Here is a 19985-nt window from a genome sequence, read left to right as displayed (position 1 = left end):
TGTTTTTGACCCACGATAGATAACCTTTTTTTTTGGATGATCTTGTAAGGCACTGGAGCTAACGGAATTGCAAGGAACCGTGTGCTTACGACACACCCTACGCATGCATCAATTTTGGGGCTCAACGCCTTGCTTGTTGACTCTCCATCATCCTTGATGGAGAATTTCGCTGTCGAAACAATCTCGGTTATTTGTCAGGGCGTGACAAATAAAGATGTGAGTTAATATGCGATTCCAGCACACCAAAAAAGACGCTAACACTCGAAAGAACTTCATTGCCGACAACAGTGTTCTGGCCGCTGGAAAATACCTGTTGATCGAAGATGAGCATCGCAATTTTGAGAATAACAAGGCTATTTTCGAAGCTTTGGCACCGTGCATTCAGCCAGGAGCACCCTCCGACACGCGTCGTTTGGCGCTGGTTGTTATGCGGACGGTCAGCCGTCTTCATCCAGAGTTGACTCGGCCCCATCTGGCTCTGCTTGCGCCACCAATCTTCGCCAGCGTTCGCGACATGGTTATCCCCGTGAAATTGGCGGCCGAGGCTGCCTTCTTGGCCATCTTCTCAGTCGTGGAGTCAGAGAGTGCCGTATTTGATAAGTATATGACTGGGCCCGGGGCCGAGCTTGCCCCAGGACCTAAACGAAGTATGTCGGACTACTTCAAACGAATTGCGCTACGTCTGGCTAGCCAATCTCGGGAACGCAAGGAAGCTGAGGGTGGCCAAGGAGGCCTGGGTCTCTCCAACGACGAAGTGGAGGATGAGAAAGAGTTGTGGAGTATCGGAAAGGTGGATTTGGAGGGAGGTCCCGTGGATGATTGATTGTTATGGTAGTTCTATTCTGCAACGCTGTATGAACTAGATCTATACCCCGATTTGTATGTAGTTGCTGTTGTCGTCTGTCGGGAGGATGACTGGTTTGGCTATAGTTGTCTATATGAGAAAGGGAAACAAAAACCAAAAAGAAGTGAAGATAGGTGAGTAGATATGACGACGATGACGATGTGACCAATGCATGATTTTCTTCTTTCTCCTCCTATGGTGTGGATGTACAGTAGCTAGGTACATACAGTACGTAGATATAGTAGTAGATAGAGTAGTGTAGATAGAGACTGATAGACGGACGGTCCTTATCGGGCGGTCAACCTCCACCCTGCGTATGGTCACGTGGTCGCCATTGGTGAAATCCCCACGAACATCCCAAAGTCAGTCAGTTGCCTTCCAGTAAATTACGATAAGGGCGTGCTGTCGAGGAGTTGGGGAGAACAATACTACGATAGGTTAATATCTCAGAAAGGACATCTGGAGGCACGTCCATCCAACCTACGTTCATTGCAATGACGGAAGAGGGGGGCTGCTTAAAAGATCTGGGGCACAAGCCCTAAGGTGGATCACTCTCGCTTAGGAGCACAGTTGCTGAGCTAATCAGCCGGCGTATCTTCAAACTCCTCACTTCTGGATTCTCACCCGTCGACGAGTGCAACGAACATCATCCGCCAACGACCGTCGATACGCCGACATCAAGATGTGAGTCCATCTCCAAATCGTGATATCGTGACTTTGCTGGGGAATTACTGTTCTTCGGTGGTCTTTATGCCCTGACTACGACCCCGATACGGCCCCTCTGGGACTACTCCTTTGGAAACAAATTTGTTCGATGGATTTTGGCTTCATGCTGACCGACGGTTTTTCATCCACAGGGTCAACCTTCGCACCCAGAAGCGCCTCGCCGCCTCCGTGGTGGGCTGCGGCAAGCGCAAGATTTGGCTCGACCCCAATGAGATGAATGAGATCTCCAACGCCAACTCCCGCCAGACCATCCGTAAGCTCGTCAGCGATGGCCTCATCATCCGCAAGCCCGTTACCATGCACTCCCGCGTCCGTGCCCGTGAGCTCAACGCCGCCCGCAGAATCGGCAGAAACCGCGGTCTGGGTAAGCGTAAGGGTACCAAGGAGGCCCGTATGCCCAGGTATGCAGTTATCTTATTTTCCCTTGGACACGAGGAATGACTGTTGGCTGGTCTTCGACCAATGGATCAATATCGTGATGGGTCATACCGCGGTGGAATTTGTTTGACTGATGGGTTATCGTGTAATATAGCCAGATTCTCTGGATGCGCCGCATGCGTGTTCTCCGTCGCCTCCTCGTCCGCTACCGTGCTGCTGGCAAGATCGACAAGCACCTTTACCACGAGCTCTACCACCTGAGCAAGGGTAACACCTTCAAGCACAAGCGCGCTCTCGTTGAGCACGTAAGTTTCCGCCCAATCCGCCCTTGTCAATCACCGTTTCTCGGTGGGCTCATGCGCGAGCCCTCGATATCATCAGGACTCCCACACACTTGATGCGGCGACCGGAATACTGACATATTTTCCAATAGATCCAAAAGGCCAAGGCTGAGCGTCACCGTGAGCGTGTCCTCAAGGAGGAGATGGATGCCAAGCGTGCCAAGAACAAGGCTCTCCGTGAGAGGCGTCAAGAGCGTCTCGAGGCCAAGCGCAATGCTCTGGTCGGCGAGGCCCAGGAGTAAATTCTCTTCCGTTGACAACGTGTTTTGGCGGTGCGGAGGTTGAACTGGGAGGAGAAATCAAGAGTCTCGGTCAGCCTACAGGAAAAGTCTAGGTCGACCATATCTGTTTTCTCTCAATGGCTTTGATTCATCCGGGACGGTTTTTGGTACAAGGGTGAACCTGGAATGGGGGCTTGGGGAAACAGAAGGAAATGAATGCATCTCTTTTCTTCCATGGGCCGTCTGAAAAGAGAACCAGGGAAAAGAATGAAAAATACCATTTGATTAAAGCAAAAACAATGGCATGGCGCTTTGTGTGATACGAATACTCCGATTTTTCATCTGCATTCTACTTCAACTGCTCTTCAATCCTCCCAAAACGCCCGGATGCTCAAACTCCTTCAACCACCCTCTCTCTTGACCTCCCCAAACCAGGCTGTTCTCTACCGCATCTATATTATCTCCTAATGTCGTAACGTTTTACTGAATCTCACTCGAGGGTTAGGTCATGTAAATTTGAATTGTGTTCAGCATGAGGCTATTGGATGTACATGTAGATACACCGTCCGCGTGGGCGCACGTCTACACTCAACCATGGAATCTCCACAAAGCACATTAACTACCATGCGGCTGTAGGTCTAGACCCTCGGAGTCGGGTGGGAAATACGAATATAGACATAACGGTGGGTATATCACTGCAAATATTCTTGCCCCTCTTTTCATCCCGTTCTGTCTATAGTCGTCTGCCCGGCATCAATAGCAAACTATTAACTGTACTCTGAAATTTAGGTGATTCTCCCTTTCCAAGAAGCCCCTTTGTTCGTTCTGTTATTTATGGAAGTAGTGATCATTTGAGTTTTAACAAAGATATATTTTTGGAACTCGTCGCTGCGGCCCCTACGTACGAAAGAAAGGAGGGAGCAATATTAGTTCACATAAACCCACATTCAAAGGAAATAATATGCTTAACGCAGTACCCTCTTAAACCTTATTGGAGGTTGTCTCTTTGTAAAACCTGAAAGGCTTTTTTTTTTTTTTTTTTTGGTAAACTAGCGTGGACCTATGTTTAACCAACCAGCACACCGATGAAGTCATAGTCAATAAATATATATCAGAAACTGGCAACATTCAACAATTTTAATGTTACATCATGGAGTATCGTACATGGTTATCGCTTGCCCAGTTTAGGGCTGAGGTGGAAGAAAAGTTAAAAGTACAATATACTGCGAATCATATCAAAGAAAAATACAAATGCAGCCATCCCATGTATCTCTCAATGCCTACCTAAGAGAAGTTCATGGCTCGTGTCACATATATCGTATATTACCGCAGAGACACCCCACTGCTTCACTGCTGATGCTTCTTTAGGAAGACCTTAGCGATGACCACCTGGGCTATGACATCAAAGGCTACAGCTGGGGCCTTAACTGCGTCGCTGAACCAAGTGGATGTACCGCCTTCGCTGGAACTTCCAAATCAAATGGGTCACTCCGTGTACTGCGGGGGCTGATTTTAGTCACCAGCTCGTTTGCACCGCATGGTTCAAGCTCTCCCACCGAGACCTGGTAGCTGAATCTCTGCAAGCTGCTGCCTAGACTACTTCGCCCAGGAAGAATGAGGGTGCTGCCCAAGCTACGATCACTGCTATAAATAGATCCGTGCTCTGAGCTCAAGGGTAATTCGGACCGTCTTTGCCTCGCATGGACAGTTGGTAAAAGGCTATCGGAAACTGTTCGAAGTGGTCGATTTGCCCGTGGAATAACCGGCGGTTGATCATAATTTTGGTCCATGAATAGGGTCTGAGTAGTATCCTCTATTCCAGGCATGCCGTTTCGCAATCCTCCGTGTAACTCTGCGGTATCTGAAAAAGGATCCGAATAGCACGCTGATGCTCGATCACTATCATCCTGGTAATATGCGCTCATCTGAGCTTCTGGTGCATATTTGTATTGCGAGCGCATAGACCCTCCAGAAACGTAACCGTGCTGTAAGCCAGTCGACGAATCTGCCGATTGCCGGTCGGCCCTTAGAAGCTTTTCGTTTCCTCCAAAGTACCGGCCTCCGCCCGATCTCCTCCGCCTGTGTCTGAATAAGAGTAAGCAGATCAGGAATACAGCTGCAATGAAGCCCACCGCACCGAGTACGCTGCCAAGTAGAGTTCGGAGCGAGGCACGTGAGCCATCGTCTGGAGATGAATGTGAATTTCCATGATCCGAGTTACTTTTAGGAAGGATATCTCCCGTTACCGTTGAGGTAGCCGCCGTTGAAGGCCCTCTTGTACGGGAGGTACGCGTTAGGACAGCCTCTGTGGAGCTTGAACCTGAGAAATTGCTAGATAGGCTTGACGCGACTGGCTCTAGCGTTGAATAACCAGAGCCATAGGGTGACAGTAGACTATATGTCTTTGTAATACCCTCGGTAATTGAAGGGGATGGACCACTAACTGTAGTGGTGATGATGAAAGAGCTGACAGGTGGTAGATGCGTTGGTATCGTGCTAGGCGTTTCTATACTCGATTCCGATGCCGTTACTTGTGTTGTGCTTAACGTAGTAGGGTCATTCAATTGGGATGTCTCAACGGCTGGTGATGGATCTGTAGTTAAGATTGGTCTGTCGGTCGAAGTTGTTGTTATTAGGAAAGAAGTCGAGATTGAGAGATCGATGGAAGGCGACACAGCCGCCGCGGATCTTCGCGGGACTTTAGTACATCGTAAGCCCTGGTGGAAGATAATGGAAGGACTGGACATTGACATGTCTTCAAGCCCGCAGGCTAGATGGACGTGACAACCGTTCTGCTAGAGCAGGAAAGGCTCGGTGTAGTGCGTCGAATAATACAGGAGAACAGGTAAGGAATGAGTTCTGTCAGGAAAGCGCGTATGATGGTGAGAAGATTGACCGAAAGGAACGTGTAACATGAAGACCCAGGACTATGAATAGGGAAAGACAGATGCAAGCATGTTAGATTCTTCTCAGTATGTTTCTCTCTCTACAAAATGCAGAAAACAAGCCATGACAATAGGTGTCAGAGGCGTTCACTCGTGCGGAATTCTCCCGTTTCAGGATAGGATGGTGAAGCAGTCTCTAGTGATCTAGAGAGGGGGTGCTAAGGTGGGATGTCAACCACACACCAATATAGATTCGAGAAGTACGGGAAAAAAAAAGAGAGAACAAAATACAATCAAGCCCGAGCGAGGAGAGAGAAACAAAAAAAAAAGACAGGAAAAAGAAAAGAAGAGAGAACAATTTTCAAATGAAACTCGAGGTTAACAGGGCGTTTGTAGCCAAACACGGACCGACCATAACATAACATTCAATAAAAGAGAGACCTGGAAAACATTATTCTGTGAAGCTTACGCAGGGGATGAATGGCTGTTGACTCGCATCGGAGGAAAGGATGAAACACTTTCCATCCAGAACATCCAATCCCTTTCACAGAGGGGGTCTGTGACATTGGACCTGGGCGCCGTTAGTCTCATTTGCATGGGAGGGGAATTTTAAGCCCCCAGCCCCCGATTTCGCAAAACAAAACATTGAAGGATGGATTAGTGAAGAAACATGGGGGATCTTTCTGAGGTAAGAAAGGTGGATGGTCAGTGTCAGCGTCAAAACCATCCCCGGCGGAAGGTTAATTAATGTGTGACCCGAGATTACGACCGGCAATCGAACCAGTAGAAAAGAAGTGAAGGGAGACGAGAAGTTCATTTGAATGAATTGAATTGCATTTGCATTTGCATTTGCAGTCGCAGACCTCGCAGGCTGCGAAGTTGGGAAAAGAGTGGGGTCCATGGATTAACTAGGCCCTTTGTAGACTAGACTCATCACGACTTTTCAGGTGATGTCATGTGAAACCCTGCACACTGCACACTGCACACTGCATACTGTGTACTTTGCGATTCTGCTGACTCAGATTTCATTCTACTAACTTAGTAGTTAACTAACTAAGTATCTCTTTCTCTCGGTCCGAAACTTGCCGATCGCTTGACCTTCCATCGCATAAAAAAAAAAAAAAAAAAAAAAGGAAAAACTGATTATTTTGCCCTCCACCTCAAGAACGGTGGGTTTCAAGTCCCTACCATTAAGATTTCCCATTGATCGGAGACAAACAGAGCACAGAATCAGCTTCTCTGTCAGTAACAGTCTTGACACATTCTTCCATCGGCCTGTCGAAATTTTAGGGCAGGGATCAACTTAATATCTCTTAAAAACTCCACCTGATTTGTCCGGTTATCAGCCACCATTGGAAGCCATATAACAATCGTGGTGGAGAAGTTGTCCCCAAAGGTTACCTTGGATGGAGGGCTGCATATCACTTACGTACTTGGCACCATATAGTCCAAGTAACATAACACGTCGTGGTCGCCCTTTTTTGGTCTTTTTCTAATATATGATCACTGTCCCAGGGGTTGTTCTCCAAGTCCTAACATTGTATGTACGTATCTGGCGTGGCCAACGGATTGCGATAAAATCAGCAATGCCAGGGGCCACGTTATTAATAAATCACCAGTAGTAAACCACGGAGTATTGTCTAACCTCCAATCTTGTCTTATCCCACGAAGAAGCCCGCCAGCACTAGGGACGAACTAATCCGCACTCCCGCATACTAGCAAAACGCCCAAACCGAAGTAGGCCATAACCATTAACGGCCCATTACTTTGGCCCCCCTCCATGTCTTCTGGTCCCTTTTCCTGTTAGATTATCTCTCAAACCAAAAAAAAGAAAAACAAAGCTACCACGACGAGATTCTCATTGTTTGGTTGGATCTTACTCATATTCCACGGTTGGTTCTTCTATGTCACTTTGCCTCTGGCCCACACTTTCACTACCCACCACCCTTTGGCCCCTATCCTTAACCAAACCCCCGCCGCACCTGACCTCCTCAAGCCCTCATCTTGCTTGTGCATGTGATGTGATTATTCGGCCTCGTTCACTTCAAACCAACATCAAATCAAGCTTCTGTTGCTTGACTGATCTTTTTTCCCCCCTCAACTAAAGTAGTATTTTGTTTCTAGTTAGAAGCCTCGTATCATGTTCGGATGGTGTAGTTCGCTGGGTAAGGTTTCCCCCCTCTTTCACCGTCACCTTGCTGCACCCCGTGCATTGTGTTGCCCACTGCAAATATTCTACATACTCCAATTGCGGACGCAGCAGCTGTGTGGACTATATGGTATACGAAGGTCATCGCATCTAATGTTCTAAACTTGGCATGCTCCACGGTTCCCCGGTCGCTCTATATCAGAACGACAATTATCAGCCGTCTGCCTCGCCAACGACCTTTCTGAGCTATGGGGGAAATCTTATTCAACTAATTAGTCGGGCCTGCCATCGAGACCAATTATCCGCCTAGCGCTCCCCTTAATAGCCAAACATATACAAAATTTTTGACATTTGTCAAATTGCTGGGCTAACTGTTGTGGTAGGCCTCCCTTCAGTGAGCTCAGAGCCTGACAGGGAGCGACGAGCTCCATCCGGCCCAACGCCTGTGGACTTCCCAGCGTATAAGCTTCCTGATGCCACAGATGATGATCCGGAGGGCTCTTTGCGGCAGGTACATGATATTCTAGCATCCATCAGAAGGCCACAAGATATCACACTCGACAAATTTAAGGCACTGAATTTGAAGGTGGAAGCAGGCCTCTCTGCTTCATGTATTGTGCATAAGGATGGGCCAAATTTCTTTCCTCCTTTGCCTTGGGAGGACACTTCACCCAATTCGTCCCCGTTAACCGAAGATGGTTCCCCGATCTTGTTGGAAAATGGGAATCCTTATCCACCAAAAGAGCGATTTGATGTGCTGAAGGATGAGCTACTTCTGGAAAACGACGATGCGTTTCGAGAAGTGGCACGGTTACCCCCACGCGAAGGACGCCAAAGGGTCCGAGTGACCCATGCGCGAAAATTTTGGACGGGGCTAGAACGAATGGCCCAATACTGGGACACGAGCTTGGATAACTATTTTGAACGTCCTGCAACTCCCAAACAGGCGACTGAAGGCGAGTCCGGAGACAGGATGCAGACGGACAATAAAGCGTCATCATGCGAGTCCCATCACAAATCGGAGACACAAATGGACATTGACAATCCACCAAACCCAGCAGCTCCGGTAAACAATGTTACTAATCAAGAGGATGGTGAGCCTGAATCAGTGGCAATGTACACGGGCCGCCGTATTGGTGCCGGTCATGAAATGCCGGAAGATATCCGCGAAGAGACGATTAGGGCATTTACCGAGATGGCGGCCTGGCCCTTTGGGTGCCAAGTTGCCCTTCCCATGCTACCTCCGAGACTATCCCTCCAAACATTGTTATTCCCTGTTCGCCACACGTTTGCGGCTGCTCGATCACCTAAAGATCGACAGCTAGCACGAAGCGGAGTCATGGAAGGACCTGTCTTTTCCGCCCAGTGCCGGCCTGAAACGTGTTTCCGAGCGCCGGGGGATGTCCCTGGTACTGGATTTGGTGAGGTATGTGATTTGTTACGTGAGGTTGGCGGCATGCTTCTAGCTGCCCAGGAGCGCGCACGACAAGGAATGACAGAAGTAAGACCTGGCGAGGGAAAATGGTGGACAACGACGCCGCGATGGGGTGGTGCACCCAATGATGCAGTGGGTGATAGTGGTAACTTCACCAATGGTGAGGAGAAATCAGTGTTGGACAATGGGAGCTCTCGCAAGCGCTCCAAGTACGAGCATCCCTTCTTAGCATCCCGTCGACCTGGATCCTCGCGGAAGCTGAGCAACAGCGAAAAGTGGAAGATTGTTCAGCCAGGCCCTGGTCTTTGGGACAAGCGAATGAGATATATACAGATTGGGAAGGACCCAGACAGCCCATTTGATGATGTCAGTAATCACATAACAGCAGTTATAATATCATGCTGACCAGCCGTTGCAGATATATATGCTCTCCTCTATCAACCATCATATCTCTATCCTTCACTTGCGCGTCCACCGCCGATATATCGACATCATAACTTCAGGGGTGAGTTGTTTTCCTTCCGACATCGATGCTACAGGACAACCGTGGCATGTGCTACAGCTGCGGCGAACGAAATGGTACGATTTGTTCGATGCTGAGGAGCGGCTTGAAGTGTTCAAGGGGGTATGGACTATATTCCATCACCTTTTGCGGGGCACCTAATGCAATAGTTCGAGTTCTGGTCGTCTTTGACTAAGTAAGCTACCCTAGACTGGATACATATCATTCTAAGCGACATTCGTTAGAATCCTACGCTCTGTGGCACGTTAGATCAGCTGTATAGGTGCTTTGATGATCGTTTATATATTTTCGTTATGTGTGCATCTAGAGAAAGTCACTATTCCTACTTCCTGGCTACTGAGGCGCTGTCTTTTTCGTTGGTGCTATTCAACGCATGTGTGTAGAGCGAAATGGGAATACCTCGATGCACTTAAAATATACAAGCATAACGAGGTCTACTTCAGCTATACTATATGGACCGTAGGGCCCACATTCCCTAATTCTGATTCAAATCCTTATTGTAGGATATGGTAAAGCCGTATTTGCTAATTTTTCTAACACCCCGAGCACAGTGATTTCAAGATTCCAACCAAGTAGGCTTAGGGATACACATGCTTTCTCACATGTACATAATATAAATATGAGCCGTAAATCATGAGCAACGCACATACATTGACCCTACAAGTAATCTGTAGGCGCTCTACAATTCCAAAAATTACGAAATCGGCGCTCAGTCATTGGTGCATCTATCTCGGATCGATTTGTTTTGATCTTGTTTAGCTTTCGACGCTCGGATTTGACGTGTACTTCTCTTCGAATGGACGAGTCAACTCATCGTACAGGAGACGTGATGCCAGGGGTATAGTGGTTTTGCTGAGACATAGAGCTATTCAATGTAATTCTTTGAGCTAATATTCTCTTTTAAGTTAAAGGTTCAATAGGGTTTGTTCGTGTCTGCCTGCCGGAGAAAGGCAAACTGCTTCTATCCACCCGTTTTCTCGCGAGATTTGGTAGTCTCAACTACTGAAAGTGGACAACTTAGACTATTTATGCATAGGAGAGATATTATGTCAAGCAATAATATTTGATTTCCAGGCTACTAGTGGTAATGTGATCCATTTTAGGACATCACATATTCTCGTTGCCTTATCTCTCCACTTCAACTATACACCACTCTATACTTGCCTTGGGTCTCTAAAATTTGTCACTTGATCACCCACTAGATTCGAAGGGTTCTCTTGCTCGTGCTCATTGGCACCTTGACTAGATTCCATCCTAACCACTGGTACAAAAGGGAATCGCCCTCCCTAATGTCTCATCCGTTGCTGGGGTTGTTGGAGGCAAAGCTCAGTGAAGGATTCGCATTCAAATGGAGACAGGATCGCCGAGCGGTTTCCGGGCTGTATTCTTTGCCAAAGTCATGCAATGAAGATATTATCGCGGTGTGGTCAGATATCTATTCTACGATGGTTCTTTGCTCTACGATTGACATAACAATGAGCATAGGTCGAATGATAGTAACACTTGTATCAAGGTCCAACCTCCGAAGGCTATTATATCCCATGCTAGTATCCTCCATGGTTCCTATGTTGACAATCTGGCAGGCTCAGAGAGACTGCACCAGCGCCCACTATACTAGACATTCATATTGTATGCATTTTCAAGGCCTCAAGTGCTTTGGTAAGTTATACGCTCTGTTTTCTATGGCTATCGGCGCGGCATGTGGATTCTGGAAGCGTCCAAGGAAGCAAAGGCTCATGTCATACTTGGCTATGTCATCTACCCTTTTATGTATTTGTTCGAACCTGTCGTCAGTTCGCCTTGATAACAAGAGGAGATATGCTGCCGTTCATTGGCTTTCTAACCCCAGTGGCCTTCTTTGGCATAGTCAGAACCAGAGGGTTAAGTCAATTTTGCTTGACCTTGACTTCTTGAGCCATTTGGAGAAACAGACCATCAGATATCTAATTACCTCGCTAGCCCCACATAGTCACCTAGGAGGTGTGAAGCTTGAGTAAAAGACTTATTTGTCAAGCGGGGTCTCATTTGCTGATTCAGACAGAGTTGACGTGCGATAGAGGAGACTCCTATTGATGAGACATCTGCTGCCTGGTGGGTACTCCTTTTTGCATAGTAACTATATCCATTTAAGCAGCGGAAGAACTGCTAATACCTGAGTAAGAGTCGTAGGCGAGTGAACGCCGCTGGACTGGAAGCACAATGATCTTAGAGTGCTTATCCCACTAACAGCGGGGGTTTCCTCCACTCGAAAGAGATAAGAGCTAACCAGAGATATCTATGAAGAGACAATTGACTGGTTTCTCCTAAGTCAAACCAAGAAACCCCACTCGAGTGCATCGGCCGAGTCGGAGAACACATTGGTTAAGTTCAGAAAGAGATGGAGAGAACTAAGCTACGTCAGAGCTACCCCACCAATCCCTCCACTACGGGTCATGAAATCTGATGTGAAAAGACGTGACAATACTACTAGTATTTGTTCATCGTGTCAGGCGGCAAAGGCACTAATTCCCAGCGTTGAAATGGTATATCATCGGCGGAATATCCTTGCCTCTCTCAGCGAGACTTGAAATTACTGATTGTGTATCTGAAATTCAGCATCGCCAGTAACTAACCGAGACAGGCGTCAGCCAATCTCGTATCTCTATAGAGTGATGCTCTGATCGTCTAACACCGGATTTTTAATGTCTGTGCGAGCCATGCAATTGGTGCCCATGGGGTCGGTGGAGTTCGGATAAGAACTCCGTTCTCGATAAATCAATGAAAATTTACCCCGTGTACAGGCGGTGTCAGTGATATCATACGTTCGGCAAAGGAGCTATTGTAGGATTATCATTGTGGCGCAGCTACACGTAGGGCTATAGCTAGAGAAGATGTTATGCCGAGCCATGTTGATTGTGGACATAATTTAGTCACTGTCGTGGCGCATAGCAGTAGGATAGGAACTCTTCTCTTCCTCTTGGGATGATGAAGCCGAAAGGGAACAAAGAGATAAATATAACCATGTGCAGTGTATCGTCATTTTTGTAATTCGCAACGAGAGTTGCTATTAATAAGTGAAGATACGATGCATGACCCCCTGAGCATAGCTTCGTTGAAGTCGACGGTATTCCAGACCAGTCCATTGGGTCGGGAGTTTCTCGAAGAAGCCCTAAAACAGTATGAAGGTATGAACATCACGATATTATGTCACAACAAGACCAATGTGACTTCCAATCAGGGAAACTCAGGAATTTAGTCCCTGCTCGCAAATTGCGACACGACAGCCAGTGGACGCTCAACACGGGAAGCTTTGTCCATGTGGTGATCTCTCCGCGTATGATTGTCTCTTACCATTGGGCGCCTCCTCGGTAAGGGTATGGAACTACAAACTAAACTAGAATGAAAGTGCACCGATTTGTCTAGGTATCTGCTTGGGCCATTTCCATTGCTGGGGTGCTTCATCCATTATAATCTCCCACGCGATTTCCTGATTGAGCGATTTGCATGGCTGCTAAAATAAAGCCTGATTGATCACTGCTACTCTGTACAGTCCGCTCTAATCGCGTTAACCATCAAGCTTCCCATGCATTTTAGCTTGACATACCTACACCTTCATCAAATGCGGAGTATCCTATGCATAAACGATCAAAATACATACATAAGTGTATATGTCAAACTATATGGCTACAGAAGTGGGCGGTAACAGCAATAGCAATGCATGTGATATAAACCGCCTAACAAGTATCAATCGATTGCTCAACAACGATACTTAGATATATATGCAATTGTGGACATCTGTCTACATCATGTAGGTACTGACATGGCTTTCCCCACCAAAGTCCCCTGTTAGTTTCTTCGTGCCGTTCCGGTTTTGTTCGGAGCCAGAACCACAACAAAATTCGATGAAAGGCTATTGAGGTTCCAGACCAATGGGAATGTGATAGGTCCACGGCCGTCATGGAGAACGCGCGCCTTGAGTCGGTTCTCACATTGGTGGAATCGCAACGATATGGTGCGGAATACATGGAGCGATATATTCCGTCATCCATATACGGAGTAATTAAAGGCTATAGAATCCATAAGCCCCAGTGCCCGCCAGTAAAACGGGTCAATAAGTTGGGCGCAAAGGGTTAGTTTTGGTCGTACGGTGGCCACCACCGGGAGCTGTCATATTCCCGACCCTCAAGCGTCTCAAAAGCCTCCCGAGCCCATTAACCAGGTCCATGGGTCAACATAGTTTGTTAGGGGCGCGTTAGATATCAAGGAGCAATTTAAGCATCAACTGATTTAGGGCGGTTGAATAACACACAGACCCTGCTTCGTACTACGGAGTACAGTATTGCTGTTGTACCAGTGGCGATTTTTCACAAACAAAGGGTGTGCAGAGAATTAATGATTGGTATATACAAATTAAAGTCGTAGAGCCAACCTTCGTTTATAATGGAAGAAATATAAAGTGTAGTCGTGGCGGTGCCGAAGTTACACATCTCATCCCTCAACAAACAATGGAGAGAAGACGGTCATACAGCATGGTGTAGCCGTGGGAATTTTCCGAGAACTCCATTCCAAATTGATTTCCTCCTTGTCTTTTTCTATTCTCAATTTGATTTTGAGTTTAGGGTTCAGATAGTCTCATTAGGTTCGCTGAGGTCAATTCGCAGGCATTTTTTGGGCTCTGGCTTATTGCCCATCTTCACCTGCGGAGACACTCCTAAGATTGTCTCCACAGCTAGCGAGTCATGTGAAGGATCAAAATTCAAATATCTTGGTCAAGCATTTTAATTCAATATTGATGTTGTATTTATAAGATAAAGACGTGGTAAAAGTATGGTCATCTAACTCCTATTGTTTCAGCTCCGTCACTCTGGGCGTAGCGTTACTGGCCTAAGGTAGTAGTTGTACTCAAATATAAATGGGCGACTACGACTGGACACAACAGAAGGTTTTTTTTTTTTTTTTTTTTTGGAATTATTGCTCGTGTCCATACATACTTGAATTTTGAATGTGTGGGACGAGAATGCGACATAGGTTGATCGTCGCAGCATTGGGTGCACTGCACATGCAGGCAGCGAGATCAGGAGATCTGTTCCTGGAAATGGGAAATGATCAGGTAGGTACACAATGTGGGTTGGAAATATGTGCATGGTTTGGTATGGAGTACGATACTACCCCTCACCTCGACCAGGAGGCCCAAGTCCTAACCACCTTCGATAGATGGGGTCTGATCATGGTTCGCGTAAGGAGGTGGCCAAGAAATGGGTGGTTGATTTGATACAAATTACGCTGTGGGAGCTGTCCATTTTCATAGTCGCCACCCTTATTAATGATCATACAGTCCGCCAGTAAAAATTCGCAGTTGTATAGGCCTACAACAGTCGATACACTACCAGTCAATTTCTCCTCTGAACGTTTCTTCGGCCTATTTCCGGATTTCTTATTTTACAGACGCGCAGACCACGTGGCTGTGGGTACATAATTTCGGTAAACATATCCACACAGGTAGGTCATCAGGGTTGATGCTGTATCCCAAGCGCACCCGAAATACAACTGCGGTATACAGGGAGTGGCAACAGAAGAAACTTTGGTAAAATGGACTGATTGCTTCCATCGGCTCTAGACAATGTCGGTATGGCACACAAAAATTCAACCAAACCAGATCTGCAGTTAAACTGGTAACTCAATAGCGAGACTTTAGTTTCAGCTTGGCTGGTTAATCGTCAATTATTCATGCGCGCTTGATTTCACATAGCCGCTAGGGTGGGAAATTAGTATCGCGAGCTATTCCACATGAAGATCCGATCCCCGAAAGGTGTTCGATAGCATTAACCAACATATCTTAAACATGTCTTTTTCTGGTTGTCGGACACAAGTATAATGTGCTCGATTGCAATACGTTTGCTTTGGGTTGGTAGTGCGACTAGAGTAGAACCAGGGTACCTGTACTATTACGGCTACAAAGAAAATGAAATGAGTGTTACATCAATATGATAATGCCATGCTAGGCACCCAATCTGCAGTATCTCTGCTGGTTAATTAGTTGGTAGTTAACCAGCCTTACTTTTTTGTCAACACTAACCACCAATAATATCTCGACTTCCCAATTTTGGAAATGTAACCTACCTCGCTGTGCTTACCCAAGTAAGTAGGACTAAGATCTGCCCTGAACCAGACCCTCGGAGCTCGTCAGACGGGCGGTCCATCCCGCTGTCAATTAAAGAAGTACGGAGTTTATCACGGGGCTGGGGTTATACGAGCAATAATTGCCTGTGAGAAATTTAGCTGACCGACAAGTTTCAGTCATTATGCGGCAGGTATACTATTCAACGACAGATAAACTTTGCTTCTATTAAGTCAATGATCCACAAACTGTTGGCCGTTCGGGTGGACAGGTGCACACCGAATATCCACCTAAATTTGCCCTGAGACATGAAATTGGTCTACGGAGTACACCGATATTTTGCAAGTCAGAGATGACTTCAATTGGATGCTTGAAGCTCGTGACGGTGGTCAGCCGTACCAGCCGGTCTAGGACCTCCTTATTTACTCCATATCTTAAGTGGCTTTCCATGTCTTGGTCTGCTCGCTCTGCAGATAATCATGGCATCTCAAGAAGAGTGCTCATGGTTTATGTGATCCGGATTTTCGGCTAGTAAATTACAAATCGGGTGCGAATCGTTGCAGTAACCAGTGTTTCGTAACAACACATCCTATGCCTAATCTTTATCAAATATTCTTTTACCTATTACATGGTTGCTACTCGTTGCCACTGATGGGTCCTGTGATACATGTATCCATGAGCGTTTTCTAATTGGTGTATATCGGGTTTGCATTAATTCTGAGCTCTACCAAGGTTTGTGAATTTGCGGGTTGAGCTTCCATAGAAAAACCGAAGAAAGGGAGAAACCTCGCAGACAACTCAAATAATATCGTGACATGCTATCACCTTTTGCGCTTCCAGCCACGGAGAAACTCTATTCCCTCCATGCCAAGTTTCTATGTTAGACAGAAGCCAACCATTGCCGGTGACTTTGTCAAGACCAACAACCGTGACTTTAGTGTAACTATTCCTTTCAAATATCCATATTCGGTGATGGAGTACTGTCCTCCACTCTGTATAATCTTCAGACAAACGATGATGTGCAGTATGGGGCCATCCCTTACGTCCGGCGCTCCATTATACTACCGTTCGACGCGCCATACAGCATGCATGCACATCACCCGTAGAAAACTTTGGCAGTGGATCACATCATCGCAAAACCTTGACTAAAGTCAGGGGGCTTTGGTTATCGAGGTTGAGCGAGTCGTTGTGCGACGCTGTTCCGCCCCAAATCGACTACAGTGTGTGAAACATACCTAAGCCAGTATGGGCTATGTCATAGCTAGAATTGTGGAGGCTGATGGGGTTCGTAGTTACCCGATGAGGCGGTCTATCGACTAAGTGAAGATCCAGAAATTTATGCGGCCAACCGACGGATGGTACCAGGGAGACGGGATTAGGTAAAGTTAAAATTGCGGATCAACCGGTGGGAGAAGAGAGGAGGATTTGGCGGTCCTTGGGGAATGGCGCCTGGAGAGAATTAATTGGTGGCGGTTATAGCTAGCACATGGTTCAATCAGGTTGGGTGTTTGGGCCATGCTTGAATTGGGAGGGGAATTCCACGTAGGGTTTAATTTAATCTCTTCAGTGGGAAGGCATAGCACGGTCTGATATGGATACACCCGGGTCGAGGTGATCTCTTTTCCCTTGTAGAGTATTCATGGGTATGTGTATTCGTCCACACAGAGAAAGAAACAGATGAGTCTAAAGTGGCAAAAAAATGGAGAGCCGGAGCGCCGGACACTTGATGATCCATTACGACATGCCGTCCATCCTGCCCCTCCTTTTTTCCGATGCCGAGAAAACCCAGCCAAAGTTTTGGGTCCTTAAGTGACTGTTTACTCGTTCTGTCAAAAGTAAAGTGGTCTTCAGATGGGGCTGAACCCCACTAACGGATGACGGTCGGGCTCTGGTACCTATTATTGACTGGATAATACACATTCAGTACGGGATCCGCGTTGAAATACCCTGTAACATTGTTTACATTAGTTTCAGGCTCTTGATAGGATGAGGGTGCTCTGTATGGGGCAAATACGCGACAGAACGAAAGATGGGAGTTACCCGATCTACTAAGGACTTTCCAGTTCAGGTCGATGCTCTATAGTGCTAATATTATCATTACTGCCCAGAGGAGTTACTATCTCTCGGTACTCTGTACAAAATACAGGAATATACTGCAAGGGGAGTTTCCTCGTATAATATCTCTGGATGGGGTAAGAGTCCCCAAGAACTCCTGGTGAAGCTGTGGATAGGGGCTACTATATACTTCACACCATACGTAGGCTCTAGAAGACATGCAGTCTTTTTCTGTGCAATATTTGTACGTAGTAACTACTGGCGGCGATTATGGCATTGCTGTTTTCCGAGTGTAACCCGAGGGATACATGATACTAGTAGTTGACTCAGACATGAGCCTTTCCCCTTTTACTACTATTAAGGAAAGCACCCGTGACTGTACCCGTGACCAAATGAACTTTGGAAGATACGGGTACTGTATGTATGTACCTGAGGTATGCGTACCAAAGGAACCATCCCGTAACTTTACCAGTTCCCGACCGGGTTGCACCATGGATGGGGAGCAGTTGGTTCCTGCTGATTGGAACAGATGCGCTTCAAATACTCTGTATGTTTTGATCTTGACCGTGGAGTTGTGCTATGTAAACAGTAGTGAGGTGGACTATTCATGTATGTACATATGGTTACATCTGGAGTACTTTATGGGGTATGTGCGTACATATGTAAGTCAACAGGACCTAATTGACAGGGACGCTTCTTGAGTGATCTATTATGCGCTTGCGCTTCAGCTTCAGCAACATGTTCAAAAATTTATCTAACCAGGAAACGCGCCAGATAAAGGAAAAGTGCCGATAAGAAATACGGTAAAGAACAAAAATAATGAGCTCTAAAGATATAAGAATGACTTTTTCTTTTCTATTCTAAAGTTTCACAATAATGAGGGTAGTTCTCCGCCTTTTTGAATCAGGCAGTCCTCCTGACTCCTTAATCCATGTAAAAAGCTAGTTTACAGGGTACGTACTACTACATATGCATGTGTGGTGTTGGAAAACTAAGGTATGACCCTTGATTCCAACGACCAACTGACAACCTCATAACATTGATCGCTTCTCACCGTCTTCTGCTTTTGTGTGGGGCTATGATTGAGGGCGCTTCTTGGGTCACATCATGCATACCTCGCGCTATCTCGATCCCTCTATGCGAGACTCCAGCTTAGACTACCTGTGCTGTTTTCTAATTCTCCAAATCTCCAAATTTTTTTTTGTTTTCTTCCTCCTCCTCTTCTTCTTCTTCTTTTTTTTTTTTTTTTCCCCAGTGTATCTCCTCCCTCCATTTTGAGTTCGATATGTACTGTGCATACAGCACACTCGTAATCTCCCTAGATTTAGACTTTTGCGATGTCTGTATTCTTCCTCACCTAGATACTCTGGGAGAATTGACCATCGATCTAAGTCCACCAGGAAATCGAAGATGACGATAGGGGGTACCTTGTCAATAATGGGCTGGATTAAGCTTGATCACAGCGTTAGATGGGCACCAACAGTCTCAAGGAATGCACTTGAGAGGCTTAGGTGTTTACAACAAGCACGTCTAGAGTATGTAAAGTTCCGTACTACTGTCCAGTTAGGTTATTCATATACCAGCCCTTGGAGAGGGATAAACCATTCCAAGCCTCTTTTTTTTCATCATCAATCAGGTGTTGCGGCCATTCCATATGTTTGTTCCATTCCTGGTTTCACTTGCTTCTACCAAACGCGATGATCTGAGAATAGACATACGAAGAGTTTAGGGGAAGAAATAAGGTGAAAGCCAAGGAAGAAAGGATATATTTATTTAATTCGCCTCCCTTCTCTTGAACCCCTTTGCGCAGTTCTTTGTCTTTTGGTAATTAAGACTTTTACCCCCAAGTATCGGCATTTCCTCTTTATCCGCCATATCTTTCGGTGACCAACACAGTCCACCGCTGAAATTGCCCCTCCGGATTTTGGGCACCGACCACTCTCTGATCATCTCACGAGGCACCTGTTCCCAAGACGAAGATTGAGAAGAGAAGGATCCGGCCTTGGTCTGGCATCAATTGTAACGGTCATCATATTATATATTTCCCTCATATCTACCTGGCTACGGTACGTAGATGTTATTGGGCGGTCCAGTTCGGTTCGGGTGACACCAATTCCCCCAAGATATTTCCATGTGGCACTGCGAAAAATAAAAAGGATGGAGCTGATTGTCAGCCCTTTGACAAGATAGGAAATTGAAAGGTAGCTTAAACATTTCACAGATTCGCCCGGGTTGCGTTTTTCTTCATTTGTGATTCTCCTTCCAACCCGTCCCGCGTTAGCAACCAGCTCCAGTTTGCGGCTCCACTCTAGTTTTTTTTTTTTTTTTTTT

General features: G+C 46.4%; 5 protein-coding genes across 5 annotated transcripts; all 5 read left to right on the top strand.

Annotated features, from left to right (window-relative positions):
• The first annotated feature begins 25 nt into the window (after positions 1–25).
• BDV27DRAFT_81892 (uncharacterized protein) lies at positions 26–1031 on the top strand. The gene is made up of 2 exons (XM_032077684.1): positions 26–216; positions 269–1031. The coding sequence occupies exons 1-2, from the start codon at positions 157–159 to the stop codon at positions 821–823; spliced, it is 615 nt and encodes a 204-aa protein (XP_031920764.1). The 5' UTR covers positions 26–156; the 3' UTR covers positions 824–1031.
• BDV27DRAFT_151128 (60S ribosomal protein eL19) lies at positions 912–2531 on the top strand (the record flags this gene model as incomplete). The annotated part of the gene is made up of 4 exons (XM_032071328.1): positions 912–932; positions 1721–1971; positions 2103–2253; positions 2382–2531. 4 exons carry the CDS (start codon positions 912–914, stop codon positions 2529–2531), a joined length of 573 nt encoding a protein of 190 aa, XP_031920763.1.
• A 1276-nt stretch (positions 2532–3807) lies between these two features.
• Positions 3808–5294, top strand: BDV27DRAFT_151126 (uncharacterized protein; the record flags this gene model as incomplete). Its single annotated transcript, XM_032071327.1, has 3 exons — positions 3808–3828; positions 4768–4796; positions 4991–5294. 3 exons carry the CDS (start codon positions 3808–3810, stop codon positions 5292–5294), a joined length of 354 nt encoding a protein of 117 aa, XP_031920762.1.
• A 1941-nt stretch (positions 5295–7235) lies between these two features.
• BDV27DRAFT_138897 (uncharacterized protein) lies at positions 7236–9950 on the top strand. The gene is made up of 3 exons (XM_032069337.1): positions 7236–7560; positions 7928–9345; positions 9398–9950. The coding sequence occupies exons 1-3, from the start codon at positions 7536–7538 to the stop codon at positions 9641–9643; spliced, it is 1689 nt and encodes a 562-aa protein (XP_031920761.1). The 5' UTR covers positions 7236–7535; the 3' UTR covers positions 9644–9950.
• Positions 9951–14498: 4548 nt separating this feature from the next.
• BDV27DRAFT_164293 (uncharacterized protein) lies at positions 14499–14827 on the top strand (the record flags this gene model as incomplete). Its single annotated transcript, XM_032073673.1, has 2 exons — positions 14499–14591; positions 14696–14827. 2 exons carry the CDS (start codon positions 14499–14501, stop codon positions 14825–14827), a joined length of 225 nt encoding a protein of 74 aa, XP_031920760.1.
• Positions 14828–19985: the final 5158 nt, after the last annotated feature.

This window comes from Aspergillus caelatus, assembly GCF_009193585.1.
Source record: "Aspergillus caelatus strain CBS 763.97 unplaced genomic scaffold BDV27scaffold_416, whole genome shotgun sequence".
Classification (NCBI taxonomy): Eukaryota; Fungi; Ascomycota; class Eurotiomycetes; order Eurotiales; family Aspergillaceae; genus Aspergillus; species Aspergillus caelatus.
Note: the sequence above shows the minus strand (reverse complement) of the source record. Positions and strands in the feature narration are given on the sequence as shown.